The 20,316-nt window shown below is 43.3% G+C and overlaps 2 protein-coding genes across 14 annotated transcripts in view; one reads left to right on the top strand and one right to left on the bottom strand.

Annotated features, from left to right (window-relative positions):
* The window catches only part of cryba4 (crystallin, beta A4), a 38,152-nt gene that overhangs the window by 871 nt on the left and 16,965 nt on the right, over positions 1 to 20,316 (bottom strand). For 2 of the 9 annotated variants that reach the window (XM_069932689.1, XM_069932688.1), the window contains exons 3-6: positions 10,683 to 10,869; positions 9,365 to 9,438; positions 5,015 to 5,133; positions 303 to 444 (exon numbers count right to left, since the gene is read on the bottom strand). In XM_069932689.1, coding sequence (XP_069788790.1) covers positions 303 to 444; positions 5,015 to 5,133; positions 9,365 to 9,400 — 297 coding nt within the window. In that variant the 5' untranslated portion in view covers positions 9,401 to 9,438; positions 10,683 to 10,869. The other 7 variants (XM_069932691.1, XM_069932692.1, XM_069932690.1 and 4 more) reach the window with 7 other exon arrangements.
* The window catches only part of LOC138761092 (beta-crystallin B1-like), a 105,752-nt gene that overhangs the window by 78,171 nt on the left and 7,265 nt on the right, over positions 1 to 20,316 (top strand). For 4 of the 5 annotated variants that reach the window (XM_069932683.1, XM_069932686.1, XM_069932684.1 and 1 more), the window contains exon 3: positions 19,857 to 19,999. In XM_069932683.1, the coding sequence (XP_069788784.1) occupies positions 19,883 to 19,999 (117 nt within the window). In that variant the 5' untranslated portion in view covers positions 19,857 to 19,882. Of the gene's footprint in view, positions 1 to 16,017; positions 16,136 to 19,856; positions 20,000 to 20,316 lie in introns of those variants that run through there. The other variant, XM_069932687.1, reaches the window with a different exon arrangement.

Below are 20,316 nucleotides of genomic sequence, written 5' to 3'. Positions count from 1 at the left end.
AATCCACCCTGCAGGATCCCTTGTGGTAGCAGGATCCTTACCTGGGTAAAGAAGTCCACGGACATTTAGAGACACTGAAGGGACACTCTTTTGCTTCTCTTTCTCCTCTTGTTAGGGGCACCAGGCAATGCTCATGCCGACTCTTTGTTTGAAGTATATCGTGTATATTACATTTTTAATGTATGATTACATGGCAATAAAAGGAACCTTTGAAGTCTATTATGAACCAGATGCCTTGGACACAGTAATCTGATGGGCTTGTGGCCATGGCTTTAGACAGTTGCACTAATGGAAATACTTACAGCACAGGCGATTGGTCGGAAGGAGGTCAACCTCTCCGTGCGATAGGAATTGCTGCCACTCCAGCTCTCCCAGCATGGGTACTCACCCCTCTCCAGGACAAACTGTTGGCCCTGGAAGCCCGAATGTTCAAAACCCACCCAGCTGTAGAGAAAGCACAAGATAGCAAACACTCCTAAATGGTGCCGTGATCTCCCCAAGTCTCTCTCAGGGCAGCTTTGATCTCTCTGTGAGTCAGGTCTTGGATCAGACATGATCTTCTGAATGAAAGAGATGGAGTAAACTTAATTGACTATTTTAATATGGCAGTTGTTAAGATGGGAGATCTGTGCCTTTACACTCCATGTTCCCAATTGGCACTAAAAAAGGAACAAACCAAGCACATCGTAGCCTTCAGGACTCTGTGCAGGTCAACACCTGCAGAGAATGATTTTGCCTTTGAGGTTTCTGTGGACACACCTTTTCTTATCTCTTCACCACTCCATTTCACCTCGACCAGCATCTCTTTGGATTTTTATCTCCCCTGCCTTTGAACCTAACACAGACCTTCTCTTTTGTTTTCTCCTCCTTTTCTCTGCATATTGACACTAATTTATCTATTAACTTTTCCCAGCTATTATGGAAAGTCATGAATCCAAAATGTCAACTTTATTTTACTCTCCTCAAAGTTATTGGTTTATATGTTTATAAAGAGTATAAATATAGTTAGCTCCAAATGCCAAGCAGGGTGAGTTGGACTTAAAGACCCACTCCACACTGTACGACTCTGCGACCTCTCATTGAAGAAACAAGTGGATGAATGGAACATAGAGAGTGAGGGAAAGGTTTGTAAAGGTTAGAGTGAGTCAAGTCTGGCATTAATGCCAGAGCCCCTGGGTTTGTGAGGGACACATTCTGCATGGGCTGATTTAAAGGTTTTTCTGAAGTCTCTGGGACCCTGGTGATTTTCATATATTGCTGGAGTGTCATTGTCTGAACCAGTTAATTGTCAGTGCAATACATTTTTAATACAAATATAAAAACATGATGGGAAGTATTTCAGCCCCTCTAGTCTGTCCCAGCATTCAATTTGTCATGATTAACCCTATATATCACCAGTTCTCCATATTCCTTCACGCGATAGTGAAAATCTATTGTGCTCATCTTTAAAATTAGTAATCATGTTAGCATCAGTTCCTGTCTCAAATGTGTGCAGAGGTCTTCTTTGACCATGCAGAGTCCAGCAAGCTAATGAATCAGTTGCTTGAGAATAGCTATGATTTTATCATGTTAATCAAGGCAGCGTGGCAGTGAGACACGCATGGAGTTGGTTACCTTGACGCCACATGATGCAACGATGTTGACAGGTTTTAACAATGTCGATGCTGGTTCCAGCAAGCTATTGGTATTTTCCAGCTCACTACCCAAACAATGAAGACGCTGTTTACATCCGGTACCGCACGGATGGCAGTCTCTTCAATCTGAGGCGCCTGCAAGCTCACACCAAGACACAAGAGAAACTTGTCCGTGAACTACTCTTTGCAGATGATGCCGCTTTAGTTGCCCATTCAGAGCCAGCTCTTCAGCGCTTGACGTCCTGCTTTGCGGAAACTGCCAAAATGTTTGGCCTGGAAGTCAGCCTGAAGAAAACTGAGGTCCTCCATCAGCCAGCTCCCCACCATGACTACCAGCCCCCCCACATCTCCATCGGGCACACAAAACTCAAAACGGTCAACCAGTTTACCTATCTCGGCTGCACCATTTCATCAGATGCAAGGATCGACAATGAGATAGACAACAGACTCACCAAGGCAAATAGCGCCTTTGGAAGACTACACAAAAGAGTCTGGAAAAACAACCAACTGAAAAACCTCACAAAGATAAGCGTATACAGAGCCGTTGTCATACCCACACTCCTGTTCGGCTCCGAATCATGGGTCCTCTACCGGCACCACCTACGGCTCCTAGAACGCTTCCACCAGCGTTGTCTCCGCTCCATCCTCAACATCCATTGGAGCGCTTACACCCCTAACGTCGAAGTACTCGAGATGGCAGAGGTCGACAGCATCGAGTCCACGCTGCTGAAGATCCAGCTGCGCTGGATGGGTCACGTCTCCAGAATGGAGGACCATCGCCTTCCCAAGATCGTATTATATGGCGAGCTCTCCACTGGCCACCGTGACAGAGGTGCACCAAAGAAAAGGTACAAGGACTGCCTAAAGAAATCTCTTGGTGCCTGCCACATTGACCACCGCCAGTGGGCTGATAACGCCTCAAACCGTGCATCTTGGCGCCTCACAGTTTGGCGGGCAGCAACCTCCTTTGAAGAAGAACATCAGAGCCCACCTCACTGACAAAAGGCAAAGGAGGAAAAACCCAACACCCAACCCCAACCAACCAATTTTCCCTTGCAACCGCTGCAATCGTGTCTGCCTGTCCCGCATCGGACTTGTCAGCCACAAACGAGCCTGCAGCTGACGTGGACTTTTTACCCCCTCCATAAATCTTCGTCCGCGAAGCCAAGCCAAAGACCCAGACTGATTCACTGACTGAGTGAATTGTACCCAGCCACTGGGTAAATTCATCAGGGAGAAAAAAATAGTAAACCATCCCAATGATAATTGCCAGCCAGCCGGCATCTGCTCAAAATATAGGTAATGTGCCATCACAGTATGGCGTTCCTTGTAAAGTGGTGGTTCTGGAACAAGGTGCTCTCCTTAGTGTTGGGACTACTGCATTGTTGCACCAGGAAGATAAATAGCACAAAATGGAGTGAATGTGGAAGTTCTCCACAGAGTGAACTCAAGATCTGAAGGCGATGGGGCTCTGAAACCAGGCACCCACTCAAACCACGACTCAAACTTTTAAGAGTATATCACTGGATTTTACATGGCTGGAAGATGGGGATGCTTATGTAGGCATGACTGAAGTTTCAAAGATATCAAGGGGAACTAATGGGTTAGATGAACTATTGGAAACATAAAACTTCAGGGCACATAAATTAGGGCCAGGAGTGGAGTTAGCAAGCACCAGTCTGTGTTAGATTTAAGGCTGATATTGATAGAGTTTTTGGTACAGAACATGGGGAATTCCAGAGTGAGTTGGGTCACAGATCAGCTGTAGAGTCAAAGAATGATGATCTCACTGAATCCCGGAACAGGCCTGTGCAAATGTATGGCTTGCTTTCATCCCTGTTTCTGTGCATATATGTTTCAAAAAACGTGATGATTGATCAAAAGGTCCCTTCAACAGATTTGATAGAGATAATGGAACTGTAATAAGGAAAGTTCTTGTAATAATGGAACTGTAATAAGGAGAGTTCTTGTAATAATGGAACTGTAATAAGGAGAATTCTTGTAATAATGGAACTGTAATAAGGAGAATTCTTGACACATGGTCAAACACAGATGGACTGATTTAATTGTGGATTCCATTCATACTTTCTGCCACACTTTGGTGATGCGAATTCTTCAGTTATGTAACATCTCACAGAGAAGCTAAGAGTCTCTTCATAGGTGTTAGATGTGGTGGATGTCCAGATGTTGTGTTAGTTGGCGATTGTCAGGATCTCTGTTTTGTGTTGTCTGAGAAGAGTCATCGTTTTTGGAGTGTATCAGATTGTCAAATCAGATTTTCTTGCCTCAAAATTCCATTTGCTGCCAGGTTGATTGGAAATAAAGACCAGACTAGGTGTTTGCCCACCCATTTGTCAGCAGTATCTGTCTGGTCATCGGTGCCTGTGATAAGGACATCCTTGTCATCTCTCACTAGGAAAACATCATAAAACCCGCTGGTTGCCAGAGCCCGGATTGAGGTGTTTTGCTTCTTGTCATGGGATCTTCAACATAGATTTTATTGCTTTGGTTCCTATTGATCCTATTGTTTAGTAATGACAGGACAGTGCTCCAACTATTTTATCAGAAGGAGGTTACTGTACCCTCACTGATCACACCTTGCCAGAGGATTGTGACTTTTACTCTGCCGGGATTGCCCTGGAACATTAGCTTGATACCTGTGTCCTTGGCTCCGACTGAGAACAAGCTATCCTGTCCGGTCCAACCTGAACTGACAAGAGGTTGAAAGTGTCCTATGTCAACTGTCTACCTTCCCGTACAATATCAAGACATGGGCTATCCACAGCAAATAGCTCACCGCACTGGAGAGTCTCCATCAACAACATCTCTGCAAAAATTATTCACATCAATCAGTGAGTTGAGTGAACCGATGTCAACATAAATTCCTAAGACAACATCTCCAACTAGGAAGCTCCAATTACACTCAGCTGCATCTGGTGAGCAGGCCACATTACTGTCAGATTCCTGAAACACCAAATTCGATCATGGTGAGAGGTTATCAGGGAGAAAGAAGAAAGGATTCAAAGATTTATGTAAAAGGTGTAACATCCTCAGCAAGCTGGCGCCAATACAACTCAAAATGGAGAAGTAGCATTGTGGAGAGCACTGCATACCTTAAATCTTTTTGACAGAAGGACACAGAAGCCCAATGTAAATGCCAGAACCTCCCAAACTAGTCCAGCCTCCCCAGCAGAGCCCCTTCTGCCCTACTTACTGCCATATTGGCAGTAGCTAGGGTTCTAGATTAGCCTCATTAACCAACTCAGAGCCCATACAGCTGCAATGCAAGCAAGTCCTCCTCAACCCAGAGCAACTGCCTTGGAGGAACAAAATCATTCCCGAATGAAACAGCATAGTGTTCTGGAGGCCTGGGTACTTACGCCCCACTTTCCACCTTCATCGAGCGCACGGTTTCAAATCCAAACATCATGGTGTTGTAGCATTCTGCTGTGAATTCATGCCGGCGACCTTGGAAGCACTCTTCATCCCAAATAATGATCTGCAGGAGAGTGGGAGCCATGTAAGAGCATTCTTCACAAATTGCTGTGCTGTGATGCACAAAAGTGAAGGGTGGTTTTAATGGGAGAGTGATTGAGACAGTATGGAAATTTAGTAAAGGCCAAACTCCTCTAAATGGCTTGCTGGGCTCATTCAGAGGGAGCACCTGCATGGCGTGGATTAGAAGGGACCACTAGCAAACATTTGAGGGAGATTGGAGATTGGAAATTGTGCTCACCATGCCAGCAATAAGCACACATCCTTAAAAAATAATAAATAATAAAACATAGTGTCATGTACTTGAGGTTTCATTTAGAACAGAATAGGGTGAGGATGGCAATTACTTTTCCTGAAGGAAATGAGTGAACCAATTTTTCTTTTTAACAATCCAGCAATTTCTTGGCCATCATGACTAATGAAGAATTTTTATTACAGATTATTTAATTAACTTAAAATTAAATTCCCAAGTTGCCATGGCAAGGTTATCATTATCTCTGCATTACCAGCCCAGAAACCCAGTAATTGCACAAGCCTTTTGTTGTTTTCATGAATTATATTGCAGGAAAAATAGTAACAAATGAGCTTTTTACATCGGTGGAAGACTTGGAAAGTGGAAGATCCTCAGAGACTCACTGGAATGCCTTGTGCTGCAATCAGTTAGTGCTACGTTTATGTTGTGCGAGATGGATGCTGGTGTGGGAGCCACACACAGAGGGCTGTGAAAAGTAGGGCCTGATCCTTTTGTAAGCCTTCCTCACTTTGGACTGCAGTGGGTTGTGTGAGTCCCAGGTGAAGCTAGTCATCCTGCCAGATCTCACGCAGAAAAAAATAGGTACAGAACTTTGAAAAATCGCAAACAGAAATAAACTGCCTTTTCCACAAGAGAGCTGTTCCATTGTTATCCCCACAGTGGGTAGACCAACTTGAAAATTAAACAAAGAATTATATTACAAAATACCATGGTAACTGCAGGGCTGAGTAAAGCTCACACTGTGGAAATCCCACAGGGCGATCACATCATATAGCATCATATTAATGAAAGCTGTCTCTAGAACTCTAAATGATCTTTAAAGGCTGTATTATTGCAGGATATATCCAATAAACCATTATGGAGAAGGTACTCTGAGTGAAAACACATTTTCCGTGACATGCCATTAGGTTTAGTTACTTCAGCAATTCATTTTCTTTACTACATATTATTTACCTCTGAATGCCCGCTGCCTTTGTTTAAAATTCATTATGTGACCATTGTTATAGATTCAGCTGATGCTAATGCTTGGCTTGGAGTTTAAAAGGAATGGTCAACGGTGACTAGGCTTGTCAATTGACTTTTCCAGCAACACTTTGGGCCAGTCTTTCTCTGGAGGAAGAGGTTGACATGTTTGACGTTCAGAAGAAGTATGTCTTATCAAAATTCATGAAGCAAAATGAAAGTGTTCTTAGAAATAGCACTAGATAATGGTAAGTTCCCAAGACTAGATGTTCTCCATCATTTGGATATATAGTAAGTTGGTGTGAAGGTTTGCAGACACCCTGATTAATTCTTTCAAAGGTTCTCTTGATTCAGGAGTTGATCATTCACTTGAAATTTTGTGCATGTTGGCTCACCATAAAAGCACAGCGGAGAGGACTGCAGAAAATTATACACAGTTTAGCTTAGTGTTTGTCTGATATAAAGAAACTTAGGATAGAGCATCTGAATTTTTTAGATAGAACCATGGGGCGGCACTGTTAATGTGGTTGTTAGCACAATGCTATTACAGTGCCAGCAACCCAGTTTCGAATCCGGCACTGCCTGTAAGGAGTTTGTATGTTCTCCCCTTGTCTGCGTGGGTTTCCTCTGGGTGCTCTGGGTTTCTTCTCACCCTTCAAAAAATGTACCAGGATCCTCAGTTAATCGGGTAATTTGCAAGGCATGGGCTTGTGGGCCAGAAGGGTTGTATATCTAAATTAAAATTATAAACAAAAAGCTTGATGAATCAAATGGTCTGTCTTCATCATGTGACTAAATTAATGCCCGGCTGTCAGAAAGCACAAAAGAATCCCCGATGAAAGAATGTTAGTGGAAGATACTAAAAAAATTTGGTCCTGAGGACAGGTTAGGTGTCTGGAAAGGTATCTCAAACAGAGGGCCGTAAGTACATGGAATGAGCTGCCAGAGGAGGTACAATTATAATGCATGACGGACTATTCAATAGGTTCAAATAGGACCAACTGCAGGAAAATGGGCATGCACCTTCTTCTGCATGGATAAGCTGAGTCAAAGGACCTGTTTCTATGCTGCATAACTCTATAGTACTGAACAATTTTTAAGTGGAGAGAACAGTGAACACCCATGGACTTTGGGACCCATGTGCATAGATTGCTAAAATATCCTGGACAAGGATAAATAAAATGAGAAATTAATCCATTAGATATTGAAGACTTGGATGAAGGGGACAGACATTAAATAGGCCACTTAAAAAATCTTGTTTAGATACACCAGGATTGCTCGGAGAAGTTGCTAGCACCCTAACATAGGAAAAGGGATAACATAGGAAGGATGTTTATTTTTATGGGAATGCTTTGTATGGTATTCTGTATGGACTCCAAGGGTACTTAAGATGTTAAAAGGATATAGGATAAGGCAGATGGAGGTGAGCACAGATCAGCTGTAATATATAATGGATTACAGATCCAGCTCAAATGGATAATCAGGCAAGCCTGTAACACATGCATAGAGATTTTATCTCAACAACAACTTCCATTGATAAAGATCTTTTAGCCCAGTGAAGACCAACATCACAAAAGCAGATTAAATGGTTATTAGCATAATCTTGATCATGGATCTTAATGAGTGCAATTTGGCTGCCACATTTTCCACTTGCCCCTTCAGAAGGCACCCAGCATCATAATGGAGTGCCAACACCTTGGTCACAACCTCTTCTCGTTCCTACCTTCAGACAGGAGATACAGGTGCCTGACATTCTGCATAAACTACTCAGATACCACCAACAGATCTGTCAACAGTGTTTACTTTAAACATCACTTTCTTTCTTGCACTACTGCCACTATTAATATTTACTTAGCTATTATTTTGTATTTATTATCTCTTCTTCTGTCTTGGGATATTATGGTAATTTAATTTATACGATTGTGGTTGGTGTATTATCTTATGTTCATGTGTGGCTGCAGCAAGAAGGGATTTGGGTGTATCGTCACACTTTACAGATGTAATGACAATAAACTCTCATCACCTCATCTTTGGAGGGACTGAGTTGTTATGTATGGTACTTTCAGATCCCCTGAAAGGGGAGGGGTGCACAGGGAGAATACAAGTGTTTTTTTGTTGGTGGAAGTTTCAACTTGCGTGTTATTCGATTAATCACCTCCTGCAGGTCTGTGTGTACCAAGATAAGTAACCCTAGATGTTTTTAAACTGCCCTGTAAAATGGGGTGCTAACTGGGCAGTTTGAAAGGGTCAGACACAGTTAGGCATGTCGGAAATCAACTGGGTCCCTGCCCTACCTCAGGGGTAGTCAGGGAACCCATTAAAACTTAGCTAGGTCACGTCCTCCCGTGGCTTGAAAGCAAAAACAGTTGACCCAGTTACTTCTGTGACATCAGTGTTTGTACACTGGTGTCACAGGGATTCCCCAGCAGAAAGGGAGAGAGGGGTCACCGGTCCCTGTGATCAATGGGCTGGGGGGGGGGGGGGGGGGGTTGGGGAATGCTGCGATTGGCAAGCCGTGGGGGTGGAGGGGCTGGCTGCCACAGGAGCAGAGGGGTCAGCTGCCGCTGGGGCAGAGGGGTCGGCTGCCGCGTGGGGTGGGGGGGAGCGGGAGGATGAGCGATTGACAGCTGGTGGGGGTCGGGGAAGACTTACAGATAGTTTGCGTGACATCTCATTCAATGCGTCATCGCAGGGTCAGGATCCTCCTTAAAATGCTGGGTTGGCGATTTACTGGGTCGATACCGCCCCAGGTTGAAAGATGCTGGGAGCACCATCGTCCCATTTAACACACCTGGGTCCCAGGAAGGCTACCCAGGTGTGGCAGTTTAAAAGCACCTACCAATGAAAATACTTCAGATGTTCATAGTTTTGTGGCCTGTAACACTGGCTAGCTTGTTTGAAATCCCAGATTTCACAGGATGTGAAATGATCTGGAGGGATCAGTGAGTACTATCTACAGTGCTGAAGCAGTCAAACCCAGTTCAAAATAATATGCTTATTCAAAATTCTTTCTACTTACCTTCCAGTGGCTGGAGGGTTTAGTGCAATGAGACATCCTGAATTTAGTTTATGTCCTCAATCGAGTCTGAGGGACTTAAAAAGGAAAGAACAAGACTAAACATTCTGCTGACAATGTAAAGTTTGTCTATAACTGTGTTGGTGATCCTTCTTTCTTTTTTCATTGAAACTCAGCATATAAAGTGGCCATTTGGTCCTTTGAACTGTTCTCCCTTTGAAAGAGGCATCCAATTATTCCCACTCATTCACTCTATTAAGTATTTTCCTTTTTATCTTTTGAAGTTTCTGTTGAATCTGGTGTCACCCATCTTCTAGTCCATTCCTGATCATTACAGCTTAACCACCCCACCTCCTCCCCCCTCTACAACTAATAGTTCAGTCATGAAAATGCTCTATATTTCTCAGCTGTTTGGCATTGCAGTGAAGCCACCAGATGTGGCAGCCTTGGCTGATTCTCTTTAGTCCATTATCTAAGGGAGCTGGTTCCTGGATTCAGAAACCTGGGGTGATGTGGATGAACCTCACCTATGAAAGGACAATTAAGACCAAAGTGGGAACAACCTCAGCTTCAGTGCCCACATTACTGGCTGACATTCCATGCCCAGACCATCATGCAATGAGCATCCCCTGGGTGATGTAAAGCATGGTGAACCTCTGCAAGGGTCATCAATGGATATCTCACAGGTCATGTGTGGCAGCATTGACTTGATGGTTTTGATGGAACTTTAATGATTACATCACAGCCTGGTTTGGAATCTCGAGTGCCCAGGAAACACAGAAGGCTGCAGTCCATCGCGGGCACCATCCTCCCATGCATTGAAAACATCTATGTGAGATGCTGCTTCAAGTAGGAATCCGACATCAATCTCCTCTCGCTGTTCTCTCGGGCTTGTTGGACTCCCTTTCAAGGAGGAACATTTTCTCTCTCTCTTCCCCTTAAAGCTCCTTTATAATTTTAAAGTCCACTGCTAAATCAATCACTCTCCTGGAGAATGAGAACCCCCAACTAATTCATATTTCCTGATGGTTAAAGTGTCTTAGTTCTGGCATCTTTGGAGTAAATAATTTATTTTTACACCTCTTTTGTATTATGTAGAGCAGAACACTGCAAAATCATCCAAGCATTTGGCTAACTGAAGTTCTTTTCAACATTATTATTTGGTTAACAACCCCTAAATCTTCGGTCTCTCATGGAGTGCAACTTTTATTTAGTTCTAAATCCTTCAGCGCCTCCCCTTCAGTTACTCAGATTGAGGACTTCTGACATATAGCACCTAAGACACTGCACGTGACACAATATACTGTATCTTCTCACTCACCTTGGTGGATTACAGTGGAATTGGCAGCCCTGAGAGCAATGTGTGTTTCCTTTCTGCGTTTTTATAGCAAGCACTTTACATGGAGTCATTTGCTGAGATGTGTTTTCTTTAAACCCCCTAGGTCAGCATGAGGGAGGGGATTTACCAAGAGGTTATTGTATTCACAACAATATATGAGTGTCCTGATCTATAGAGAACAGAGAAAGGCTTGAAGGAAACTGCATGCACATCACATCAGCAAAAATAACTTTTGTATTAACACTTTGACCCAGGAATATAACACACAAGGCCAGCAATCAGAATCCAGTGCCTGAACAACTATTTACACAAGCTGAAAATGCCTTTAACATCATAGAGGTCAAATATAGTGAAATGGATTCTTAACTCACCCACACATGGCAGTATCTTCTTGACATCAAACACTTCCATAATTTTCCCTGTCACGTTGCTCACAGTCTTGCCTTGTTCAGAGAAAAGAGCCTGAGTCTATTTGTAATTGGAGGTTATTAATTTTCAGTCGGTTATCACCCTTGTTAATCCTTTTTATAATGTCATCACTCACTTTTAGTTGTGAGTGAACTGAGCGATACTCCACCTTGAGATGAGCTTTGAATCACATATCTGTGCTGTCACTGAGATGCCTTCCTCCACCTTTCTGCCTCAGTGCTTAGAATAGATATCACACTGCCATTGTCTTTTATAACTGTACTTTCCTCTATTCCATTCACTATGTTTCCATATTTTTCTCTACACCTTGCTCTATTTGACTATGCTAACACTATTTTCTAAACTGTTGTCTTGTTTATTTATTTGTTAATATTGGACTAGCTGCTATTCACTATAAACTATCAGCTGGAGGAACTCAGTAGGCTGAGTCACATCAGTGGGAGAGAACAAACCATGAACCTTTAAGGCCGGAATCTTTCATCAAGATGATTTGATTGCCTTGGTGAAGGGTTTTAGTCCGAAACATTGTCCATTCTTTTTCTCCCACCGCTGCTGTTCCGCCTGCTGAGTTTCTCCAGCAGATTGTTTGTCACTCCAGATTCCAGCAAAGATTCCAGCTACAAGGATCCCCGCAAAGGTCGAGGACCCTGTGATATCTGTCTCTGCAGCCAACGTCATTGAAGAGGGTGAAAATCTATGCCAACCGAGTGTTCACGGCCATTTTCAACCTCTCATTGCAGCATTAATCATCCCAGATTCTAAGAAGAGTAGAGTGAACTGCCTCAATGACTATCATAGAGTAGTATTTACATCTAGTGTGATGAAATCCTTGAGAGGTTGGTCATGGGCAGAATTAACACGTACTTAAGTGAAGGACTAGACCTGCTGCAATTCACCTACAAGCACAATCATTCCACAGCAGACACAATATTACTGGCTCTCCACTCAGCTGTGGAAAACCTCTTCATAGACTACAGCTCAGCCTTCAACACCATTATTCCTTCAGTTCTAGTCAATGTTCCAAACCCTGGGCTTCTGTACCCCTTTTGTAACTGGATCCTTGACTTTTTCATCGGAATACAACAGTCAGTCTGAATTGGAAATCATGTCTCCTCCTCACTGATGATCAACACAGGTACACCTCAAGGATGTGTACTTAGCTCCCTGCTCTGCTCACTCTACACCCATGACTGGGTAACCAGGCACAAATCGTCTTCTTTAAAAATTTGTCGGAAATATCACAGATGCCAATGAGGAAGCGTACAGGAGGGAAATAGATCAGCTAGTTGTCACAACAACAACTTTGTGCTCAATGTTAGCAAAACCAAGGAGATGATTGTGGACTTCAGGAGGAAATCTGGAGAACACGAACCAGTCCTCACCATGGGGTCAGCAGTGGAGAGGGTAAAGAACTACAAATTCATGGGTGTCAACATCTCTGACGATCTGTCTTGGGGCCTCCATATTGATCACAAAGAAGGCTCACCAACCGCTATGCTTGTAAGGAGTTTGAGGAGATTCGGTATGACACTGAAGACACTCAGAAACTTCTACAGGTGTATCGTGGAGAGCATTCTGGCTGGTTGTATCATTGTCTGGTATGAAATACCAATGTTCAGGACAAGAAAAAGCTCCAGATGTTTGTTAACTTGGCCTGTAACATCATGGGCACCAGTCTTCACTCCATTGACAATATCTATAAGAGGCGGTGACTTTATAAAGCAGTCTCTATTCTCAAGGACCTCCACCACCCAGGCTAAGCCCTCTTCACTCTGCTACCATCAGAAAAAAAGTACAGCAGTTTGAAGATGAGCACTCAGCAACACAAGGACACCTTCTTCCCCTTTACTTGGAAAGTTTTGTTTAATCTATTCCCCACAAACATAGGCTCATCCAGATCTTATGTTCATCTTCACCCACCTTCTTCTTCTCAGGCAGTCCTGTGGGACTGAGTATAACTTCCTTACACTACATTCTCCTTGCCTAATGAAACTAATGTGGCAATAGTAGGGCATGGTGATGGAGGGGGAGGACAGGTATGTAATCTGTGACACGGCCTGTTCTTTCCACCCAAACACATGGGGCCTCTTTGTTCTCCTGAGGCATGGCTTCAAGTTTCTCACTACTTTCCTTCTTCACTTTGAGCAGTCAAGGCCCTAGGAGTTAAGTTGCTTTTCTTTGAGGAGAAAATCGTGGAATATTTTCCTCTATCCTACTTATATTTTTGCATGGTAGAATTTATAATAGGGTGTTAAGTTGTGGAGTTTGGTGCCAGGCATGTACCTGACTGTGCTCACCTATACTTTCTGTGACTTTGAAGGCAGCATTGGTAGTATTCCTCCTGTGCTTTCAAGTGCCTGCTATGGATAGTTTGAGACATGACAGCACTACAACATTTCCTGGGCATAGTCAACTAACTGAGCAAGTTCATTCGAACACCAGTGATCTTATTGCCTCACTAAGGCAGTTGAGGCACAAAGACGTGGTTTGATCCTGGCAAGAGCAACAACAAAATGAATTTCACGCATTAAAAAGGCATTTGTCATGCCCACCTCTTCTATTGGACTACAATGTACGAAGACCAGTCATACTAACCTGTGAGGCATCACAGTATGGTCTGGGTGCAGCATGCCTGCAGGATGGAAAACCAGTGGCCTACACATCCAAGTCACTAACCACCACGGAGACCAGATATGCCCAAATAGGGAGGGAGTTGTTGGCAATAATTTTTGCCTGCTCAAAATTCAATGACTACATTTATGGCAAACCAGTGACCATAGAGACTGACCACTTACCTCTGGTCGCAATTCTGAAAAAGCCAATCCATGCCGCCCCTGCATGTTTACAGAGAATGATGTTCAGACTTCAGAAGTACAACATGACTTTAGTTTACAAGAGCGGAAAAGAAATGCACTTAGCCGATGCGCTATCCCTTGCTCCCAGAAAATGCATGATCCAACAAGCTGAGGAAAAGAACACGTTTGATATAATGACAGTTATGCACATCTCCTCCTCCTGGTTGGAGGAACTAAGACAGTACACAGCTGAAGATACAACTTTGAGGATCCTGAGCCCTTTTATCAAGGGCAGCTGGCATGACAACAAGCGCAGCCTACCACCTGAAATGCAACCCTACTTCCCATTCCAGGACTAATTACTCATCGGTGATGGAATCATAATGAAAGGCCTGAGAGCAGTATTTCCGAGTTCACTGCAAAACATTTATGTCAACGTCCTGCGCAGAGAGCTGCCAGTAGCCAAGGTCATACCTGGTAAAATCAGAATGAAGGGTGAATTTGAGAAGCCGTCGACACATTCTACCCATAAGGTAGCCAATCCCATCCTGAACCATTCCTGATGAAACAATAAACCAGGATCTGGAACATGAACCTGAGGTAGGCAAAGCTTCCTCAGTAACAACCCATGAAACAAATGGCCACAACCCCGAGACCACAGATGGCACATTCTTTCAAACTGAAGCACCCCAAGCAGCACCCCAAGCATCCACTTCCACCAATGGCTACTACAAAACATGCTTTGGGAGCACTTGTAAACCCAACCCAAAATATTGGGATTAAACTGGGATGACTGTTCACTGCTGAATTATAATTATTTTTGTAATGTACAACACCTATATGGATGGTGGTACGTGAAAGGGGTTGCCCACTTTTATTGGCTGTCTGCACCTGTACTTGCTACGATGTTATTACGCATGCGTGAGTCCCCGTGAAGCATGCTAGTTGAAAAAGGAGACAGGGCTTGGTTGGTGGAGGACACCATTTCCAGGAGCTCCTGTTATTCATTGTATTGTTGAATTTAACAGTAAAGCATTCGTCAGAGGTTGCTATTTTGTGTTGTCTGGTTATTTGATACATCAACAAACACCACTCCTTATGGATTGTTGTGCCCAAGCTCAACTCCCATCTTTCTCTTGATCTGTGTAAGGGTGATAACTGACTGAAAATTAATACAAATTACAAATAGACTCAGGCTCTTTTGTCTGAACAAGGCAAGACTGTGAGCAATGTGACAGGGAAAATTATGGAAGTGTTTGATGTCAAGAAGATACTTCCATGTGTGGGTGAGTTAAGAATCCATTTCACTATATTTGACCTCTATGACGTTAAAGGGCTTCAGGCCCTCATTTTGGAATATGGAATACATTATAGAGATAAACTTACCCACATTCCTCCTTCGAATTAGAATCTCCATGTCACTACACACGGGCAGGGTCATAGATGGTCCCAATTTGCCCTTTAAAAAAGATCTTAGTTGCAGATAGCAGAAGAATGTTTTATTAGACAAATTATTTCTCAATTGCTCAAATTACTTGAGCTTCCCTCGCTTGCAACAATCCCAGAGAGGCATCAGGTGTGTCCAGGATCTTATTGTCCAGAGTCATGGGGATTAAGTTGTTCTGGGTGGAGTTCACATTCTTGCTGTAATGCCCCTCAGGGTCTCACCCTTTCCCAGCTCTGCAATTGCATAACACTTTGAAATATCCCTACTCTTCCTGGCCACTCAGATTCAGTCTGCTGGCCATTCCTTAAACTGCCAAAGACATAAACTCTGATATTTCCTCCCCATATCCCTCTAACACTTCTAAAAATGGCAACGCTCTCCTGTGATATCTTGGGACCTCTCACAACATAGAAGGGACAATGAGGTGGAATTTACTGCTGCAACAATATCACTGTGCTGAGTCAAATGAGCTGTGGTTCGCTACAGAGATGGCACTCACATTAGCTTTAAGGCTCTGGGATATTTTGAAGTTGAGAGCCATGCCAATGAAGGCAGTTCCTTTTTCCCCACAATACACCTGTAATTGAGAAGCCTCATAAAAGTCACTGTTGTTTGCTTTGTAGTGACTTCCAACTTGGGAATTCCAATCCATTTGAAGGCAAGTGGACAGAAAACCCATAGAATAAAGGATTTCCACAAGTATGGAGTCTGGGGACAAAGCATGGTTCACGCATAGTGCATCCCAAATCGATATGATAGATAAAGTAAGTCTGATTTTAATGCAGCATCTCCATCAGTGTGGTACACAGTCAGATTTAAAGTGTTTCGCTGCTGCAATGTTGAACAAGCACAGCATGTTTTCACAGCAAGTTCCCATGTATAGCAATGCAATAATGACCGGGATGTCGATCTCAGAGATCTTATTTGAAGGTTGATCATTGGCCAATAGGCTTTGAGATTTTGCCACAGGTTCTTTGTGGAAATCGACAGGAACTTAATTTAGCTGTAGATTGGAAAGAGCACTCCTGGTTTCTGATCTCAAGTCTGAGATCAGGTTTGAACCTTCAGTTTTATTGACTCATGGTAGTTTGTTATATGCTATAATAAAGTAGATGCCATGAAAGACCCCAACAATGAAGACGCTGTTTACATCTGGTACCGCACGGATGGCAGTCTCTTCAATCTGAGGCGCCTGCAAGCTCACACCAAGACACAAGAGAAACTTGTCCGTGAACTACTCTTTGCAGATGATGCCGCTTTAGTTGCCCATTCAGAGCCAGCTCTTCAGCGCTTGACGTCCTGCTTTGCGGAAACTGCCAAAATGTTTGGCCTGGAAGTCAGCCTGAAGAAAACTGAGGTCCTCCATCAGCCAGCTCCCCACCATGACTACCAGCCCCCCCACATCTCCATCGGGCACACAAAACTCAAAACGGTCAACCAGTTTACCTATCTCGGCTGCACCATTTCATCAGATGCAAGGATCGACAATGAGATAGACAACAGACTCGCCAAGGCAAATAGCGCCTTTGGAAGACTACACAAAAGAGTCTGGAAAAACAACCAACTGAAAAACCTCACAAAGATAAGCGTATACAGAGCCGTTGTCATACCCACACTCCTGTTCGGCTCCGAATCATGGGTCCTCTACCGGCACCACCTACGGCTCCTAGAACGCTTCCACCAGCGTTGTCTCCGCTCCATCCTCAACATCCATTGGAGCGCTCACACCCCTAACGTCGAGGTACTCGAGATGGCAGAGGTCGACAGCATCGAGTCCACGCTGCTGAAGATCCAGCTGCGCTGGATGGGTCACGTCTCCAGAATGGAGGACCATCGCCTTCCCAAGATCGTATTATATGGCGAGCTCTCCACTGGCCACCGTGACAGAGGTGCACCAAAGAAAAGGTACAAGGACTGCCTAAAGAAATCTCTTGGTGCCTGCCACATTGACCACCGCCAGTGGGCTGATAACGCCTCAAACCGTGCATCTTGGCGCCTCACAGTTTGGCGGGCAGCAGCCTCCTTTGAAGAAGACCGCAGAGCCCACCTCACTGACAAAAGGCAAAGGAGGAAAAACCCAACACCCAACCCCAACCAACCAATTTTCCCTTGCAACCGCTGCAATCGTGTCTGCCTGTCCCGCATCGGACTGGTCAGCCACAAACGAGCCTGCAGCTGACGTGGACTTTTTTTTACCCCCTCCATAAATCTTCGTCCGCGAAGCCAAGCCAAAGAAAGAAGAATAATAAAGTAGATAATGAACACACTCAGATGGTTTGTAATTGATTGTAAATGAACATTAAAACAGGGTAATCTTGAAAGATAAAAGCACACAATGCTGGAGAAACTCAGCAGATTAGTGTCCTTTATATAGCAAAGGTAAAAACACATAACTGACGTTTTGGGCTTGAGCCCTTCATCAAGGTATGGAAAAATGTCAGCAGGCATCCAGAAAAAGAGTAAGGGGGGGGGAGGTGTGGTCGCAAAGGCAGGAGGTGATGTGGAGAAAGGAGGGAGGGAGCGATAAGGGGAGAAGGGGTGGAAGGGAGGAAAGAGACCTGGAAAGGGAAGGGAAGGGTGGGGGGGGGGGTAGAGAAAGAGGAGAGCATATTTGTAGAAACAGGAAAAGTCAATGAAATGCCATCTGGTTGGAGAGTGCCAAGACAGAAAATCTGTCTTCCAATTTATGAATGGTCTTGGTGGGATAGTATACATGGCCATGGACAGATATGTGAATGTGGGAGTGTGACACAGAACTGAAATGGTCGGCTACTGGAAAGTCTTTGCCACTGCTGCAGATGCAGCGAAGGTGATCAGCAAAGATCTCCTAATTGGTGCCTAGTTTCTCCAATGTAGAGAAGGCCACAAAGGGAGCACTGGATGCAGTAAATCATTCCTGTGGATACACAAGTGAAGTGTTACTTCATGTTTTACTAATCTTGAAAGATGATGGAAACTGAATAGATATTATTCCTTAATGTGAAGGTGGGGTTTACCAAGAAATAAAGCGTTATCCAATATTTAATGAAAACTCATTGCACTTTGATACTTTCAGTGTGTATACCCTGGATTTTGCTCTATAATTGGTGAGGATGTGTTCATTTCTGTCCACAGAACTTTGGCAGAATATGCCTATGCAGCTCATTGGGGGCAGCTCCCGGTCATTAGTTCAAAGATCATTTGGTCCCATTTTCCAGGTATTAACATCTAGACTGATCATTATCGCATTTCTGTTGTGGGAGCTTGCTGTGCATAAATTGGCTGCCACAGTTTCTCACAGCATGCTCTTCAATGTTATCTCATTGGCTGTAAGACCTCAGGAATAACCAGTGGTCAGGAAAGGTTGAACACATTCCAATCTTTTTTCACTGAAATTCTCCTGGTAAAGACAAAATGGATCTCGAGTGTTTGCCTGGACTTTTGTGCTCTTCTTTGTGGTGGAACATGACCTTACAGCCTTCTGACTCAGTGTTACTCTCTGGCCACTTAACACATATAGCTCTCTGATCAATATATATTGATGTATATATTTTTTACCCTCCTCAGCATTGTTATATTTTATTAACAAAACTCACATGTCAATAGTCTTTTCTTTGTATTAGGTCAGACATCATGTAAATCACCCAAACAAAGCAATGTGCTTGATTCAGCTATCAGCGTGTTCAGAGTATTCCACATCACTGCTTGGGAAAAATACTTTACTGCAATATGTGATGACCAGCAAGTCTGGACAGCAGACTCTGATGAGTTAACAGATCCATTGTCTGCTTTAGTTCAAGCTCTGCATTTGCCAGGGTATAAATTAAACTCCTGTGCTCATCAAGCATTAAGTTGGACTAGCGATTCACAGGTAGGAGGCTCAGAGAATGAAAAAGAGAGCAAGGAAAAGGAAGGTCAGAAAGAGAAAAGGCAGAATAGAAGGAGGGGGTAAGGAAAAAGTCGAGAGCCCATATTGAATGAAGCTTCAATTTAACATTGATGTCATTCTGAGAGATCGGAGTGAAGAAACTTCTGTATTGTGCATCGGAACTTCAGTAGGTTTGAAAGGAGTTGAGCTTGGAGAAGATGGAAAAAATAGCTGGAGTTTTAAATAGTTCTTGTGTGCAAGGAATATAACAAGTAATTTAACTTTAATATATTAAGGTCATATACCCGAGGAAGCAAGTTGTGAATTGCTAAGCATTACAGGATGCTGAGAAAACAGAACTCAAAAGAATGAGATTAATTTTCATTTTGCAAAGAAATGCAGAATAGAATAAATGTTCAAATATTTTTCATTATTAATTGGACAAGCAGTCTGCTGATTGGAATGGAATTTTGAATATTTGCTCATTCCAATTCAATTTGAAAGGTGTTTGTATTGCAAACTGATGAGCTTTTGCTAAATCATTATTTGAGGCACAAGAGTATTGACTTACTTTTCTTCATTCACTTTTCAGTTGTTTTACAGTGGAGCTAGTTTATATTTTTGTCTCTTGTTTTCAGCTTCACATTGTACTTGAGTGTACAGAATGTCCCAGACCTCAAAGACTACAACCCAGGAAAAGGGCAACCCTGGGATTGGCCAGATTTCAACACCAGGTTCCAAAAACCCAAAGGCCAGAGAACCAGGAATGGGCAACTTCAAGGTGAGTGTAGCACAATGCTCAAGCAACGCTGAATGAGTCAGCTCTGCTTTAATATTATATGAATTTGGGGATGGGTGAGTGCAGGCTTGTCCTTCTCTTTGTTTAATTCCTTGTCATTTATGTGGCTGTGCCAAATCCTTAGCTATTAGAGGCAGGACAGAGAAAAAAAAGGGTAATAATGGATGTTATAGATATGATGCGAGAATTTATTGTCATATATATATAAAAGTTTAATTATAGATGCACCAAAATTCTTACTATAATGTATTGAGACAGAAAAGAGATAGCAAATACAAAAGGAGAGATAAGTAAATATT

This window comes from Narcine bancroftii, chromosome 4 (assembly GCF_036971445.1).
Source record: "Narcine bancroftii isolate sNarBan1 chromosome 4, sNarBan1.hap1, whole genome shotgun sequence".
Taxonomy (NCBI): domain Eukaryota; kingdom Metazoa; phylum Chordata; class Chondrichthyes; order Torpediniformes; family Narcinidae; genus Narcine; species Narcine bancroftii.
Note: the sequence above shows the minus strand (reverse complement) of the source record. Positions and strands in the feature narration are given on the sequence as shown.